The sequence below is a fragment of the Aedes aegypti genome, chromosome 1, assembly GCF_002204515.2.
Source record: "Aedes aegypti strain LVP_AGWG chromosome 1, AaegL5.0 Primary Assembly, whole genome shotgun sequence".
NCBI lineage: Eukaryota > Metazoa > Arthropoda > Insecta > Diptera > Culicidae > Aedes > Aedes aegypti.
Genome location: NC_035107.1, coordinates 123,831,964 through 123,835,911, shown reverse-complemented (window position 1 = coordinate 123,835,911; position 3,948 = coordinate 123,831,964). Strand labels below are relative to the sequence as shown.

Here is a 3,948-nt window from a genome sequence, read left to right as displayed (position 1 = left end):
CACCTTCACGTATCTGGCCTGAATTCCGACGTGATGGACACCATTGATTCTTTAAACGATAAGATCGCCTGTATTTGCATAAGCACTAAGCAATCACCTGTTTGATCCCTTGTATAAACACAGTTGATCTGACAATACTTGAGTTGCAAACTATGTAATTCCAACCAAACAAAAGAGTCAAGAGGGGTCTCTCGGATGAAGAAGACATTGTAAAGGACTATCGAAAACATTCAAAAAATTACAAACCAAATAGAGAGTATCAAGTGTAACATTTATTTCATAATCCTTCCTTCGTCATATGGTTTAACCCCAGACAGGTTTTCCCTGACCACCTACGGAGAATCCATTAGCCCACGGGTTTTGTGCCGAAACGGAGGAAAGATCATTCCAAGGACTGGCCAATGCACGATACAGCTGTGTCGTGGGAATCTGATTACCTCCGAAAGTAAGGGGAGCGAAAGACTCATCCTTGATGGCTATGACGTGATGGTTGAGTGAAGCAGCATCCGAACGATGATGGGCGGCTAATTTGGCAGCTTCAATTTCTGGGGATCGGAGTTCAAAAATTAGAATTCTGTATATGCAGATTTGTGAACAAATACCTACCAGCACGGTGAATTTCAGCAGCCGCTGCCTTCGCCGAACTCTGAATCGCTTGAGCGGCCAACGATTCCTTGGCTGCTGCAATACGTTGATGATGAGCCACATTGGCCTTTGCGGCGGCCAATCGGTGTTGAGCTAGAACGACAGCTTGGGCTGCTGCCGCAGCTTCCGAACGTTGAACAGCTGCAGTAGCCTCGCTCTTTTGCGATGCGTAGGCAGCGGATGCTTCCTTTTCGTTGGCGACCTTCTGCTGATTCAGCACGTTATCTTTGGCGGCCTGAACCTGCTGCTGGGCGATCAAAACCTGGGCTGATGCTTGCTTGGCAGCTGCAATCGTAGCGGCAATTTCTGACGGAGATGGGCCGTGCTTCCATCCGCTGTTTCTGAAATTTATAATAGAGTTGGTGAATTGGTGTATTCGTGTATCAAGCGTGCTCAAGAATAAGGGCGTATGTATATGAAGTATTTCCGTTACATTTTCGCCATTTTGTGAATATACTTGTGTGCCGCTGCCGACTAATTCTACATCACGCCGTCGCCAAACACGAAAATTATGATAACATGATATAAAACAAAACTAGGAAATATTCAAACATTGCATTAGGAAATCCTGGAAAGATTCTCACAGAAGTTTGTCTAGGGATCTCCAGAAATGTTCCTAAGAATTCCTTCAGGAACTTTAACAAATATTCTATCGGGAATCCTTCCGGGGATCCTTCTGTGGGTACTTTCTAGAATAGCTCCATAGATATTTCCAATAATCTCTAAGTGTTCGGTCAGATATATTTAAACAAATCCCACCAGAGATTCTTCCCAGAATACTACCAGGTCTAGATCCAGGGACTGTTTCCAGGATTTTTTTTAAAATTTGTCTATTTCCAGTAGGAAAATTTTATCATTATTTTTATTCAAAACTAGTGGTCCCGGCAAACTTCGTCTTGCCATCAAGTAGGCTGTTAAAAAACGCTACGAAAATGTCAGATTCGTTTTCTCCCGTTTTCCCCACTATTCCGGAGACTTTCTTTTTTTTTCTTCGCACAAACACGTCGGAGCTCTGGACGAATTCAACAGTGAAAGAATCATGTAAGTCCAATCACCCGTTCTCTAGCCATTTCGTGACATACAAACATCATTTCATTTTTATTTATATAGATTTCCAAAGGATTTCACTGTGAATCCTTTGAGGATATTTTAGCTCTGTTCCTTACGAAATTTTCATAGTCATTTTTGCAGAGACTTCTTCGTGAATTACTTCTGAAATTTTTCCAGAGATTCCTTTAAAACACAATCTAGAAATTGTTCCTGTATTTTTTCAGAAATTATTGTAAAACTCGTGCAGTTATTCTTTCAGAATACTCCAAAGATTCCTCCAAAAATGTCTGCAGGATTACATCCAAAAATTCCTTCAGAGAATAAGGGATACGTTTTTCTAGCGATTCTTCCAAACACTGCTCTAAGCAACACTTCAATAGTAGATCCTGGGATACCTCCAAAAATCCCTGCAGTAACACTTTCAACTTTATTTCAATTCAACAAGAAGTTGTTATTCAAAGAAGTTGAATGGAAGCGTTTACACGTTCAATTCAAAAGCATTCAACTGAGTTGCTCACTTTTACTTTCCCTTCGTAAGCTCGTTTAAGTATTTTCCACTGAGAGAAATTCTTGCGTAACTTTTCAAAAAGGGCCTATCTAACATTGAGAGGCTCTCCTTGTTTACTTTATCTCAGACTATCGACATGGATGGATACGCCATCTTCTATGGTGACAGAGGGCCGATCAGCTTGTCAGAAGGATCGGACCCGGGACACCCTGTCTACTGCAAATCACTGCAATTGATATAGGGCATGTCCATGGTCTGCTTTATCTTTAATCGATAACTGACCCACGTTAACTTCTTCTGTTGAGTTTTTTACATGAATCGCTAACCAAGGACATTGTGTTTCGATCTATAGTGAAGAACATTCCAATAGCTTTAGTATTGCACTGTTATAATCGAAAGAGAGCGAGAGAAGAGATAATCTCTCTCCCTTTTTAAAAGTTACGCGGTAATTCTCCTGGAATATTTTCAGAAGTATTCTCACTGGATTTTTATCCAAGAAAGATTTTTCCCCAAGGGTTTTTACAACTATTTTTAAGGGATTTTTCTGTAAAATTCTTGGAACATTTGTCCAGCGATTTCTTGAAGAATTCCACCTAATGTTCGTTTTGGAATTCCTACAAGTTTTTCTCTATTACAATAATGCCTTCAGGGATTTCTCCAAAAATTGTTCAAGTATTTATCCAGAGATTTCTCTTGAAGTTCCGGAAGAGATTTCCCATAAAATACAACCAAATATAGGCATTTTAGAAGAATACATAGTTATTATTGCACAAGCAGGAATTCATGATATTTTATCCAGAGGTTATCATACCTTGAACAGTCGACTGTAAGGAACTTGTAACTACTACCAGATTCTTGTATGTGGTTCCAATAGGGCTTTAATAATACTTTCAGAAATTATTCCAGTGATTACTTCAGGGTTTCTACCTAAGATTTCTTCAAGAATTACACCAATGATTCTCCTAGAAACTTCTCCAAGGATTTTTCCAAGAATTCCAACAAGAATTCCCCCTGCAATTGTACAAGATAATTCAGGAGTTCTACCAGGGTTTCCAATTAAAATTCTACCAGAGATTCTTCCAAATATTCCACTGTGGATTCCTTCGAGAATAAAGATCCCTACAGGAATTCTTCTAGGGTTCCATCAGGAGATCTACCAAAAGTTGAACAAGAATCCCTTTCCACCAAGAGTTTTTTTAGGTATTCCAGCAGAAGTTTTTCAAGGAATTTCACAAAGGATTCCACTAGGAATACCGCCAGGGATTCCTGCAGGTTCTTCAATAGGGCTATCAGGAATTCCACCAGGGATGCCTCCAAGAATTCCACTAGGGATTTCTCAATGAACTAGAGATTCTTCCATGATTTCCACCAGAGATTCATCCAGAAGTTCCACCAGGGATTCCTCCAGGAATTTCATCATAGTTTTCTCCAAGAATTCCACCAGGGATTCATCCAGGAATTCCACCAAGGATTCGTCCAAAAAACTTCACCAGAGATTCCTCCAAAAACTTCACCAGATATTTTTCAATGAATTCCATCAAGGATTCTTTCAGGAACTCCACCAAGAATTTGTCCAAAAATTTCACCAGGGATTCCTCCAGGAATTACACCAGTGATTCCTTCAGGGACTCCACCAGAGATTTTTGTAGGAATTCCACCAGAAATTCCTCCAGAAATTCCACCATGGTTTCTTCCAGGAAATCCACCAGGAATTCCACCAGAGATTCCTCCTGAAATTCCACCAG

The 3,948-nt window shown here is 40.2% G+C and overlaps 1 protein-coding gene across 1 annotated transcript; it reads right to left on the bottom strand.

Annotated features, from left to right (window-relative positions):
• Positions 1-251: 251 nt before the first annotated feature.
• LOC5566948 (cell wall mannoprotein PIR3) lies at positions 252-1,089 on the bottom strand. The gene is made up of 3 exons (XM_021838560.1): positions 1,079-1,089; positions 607-986; positions 252-545 (listed from the first exon to the last, which is right to left on the bottom strand). The coding sequence occupies exons 1-3, from the start codon at positions 1,087-1,089 to the stop codon at positions 304-306; spliced, it is 633 nt and encodes a 210-aa protein (XP_021694252.1). The 3' UTR covers positions 252-303.
• Positions 1,090-3,948: the final 2,859 nt, after the last annotated feature.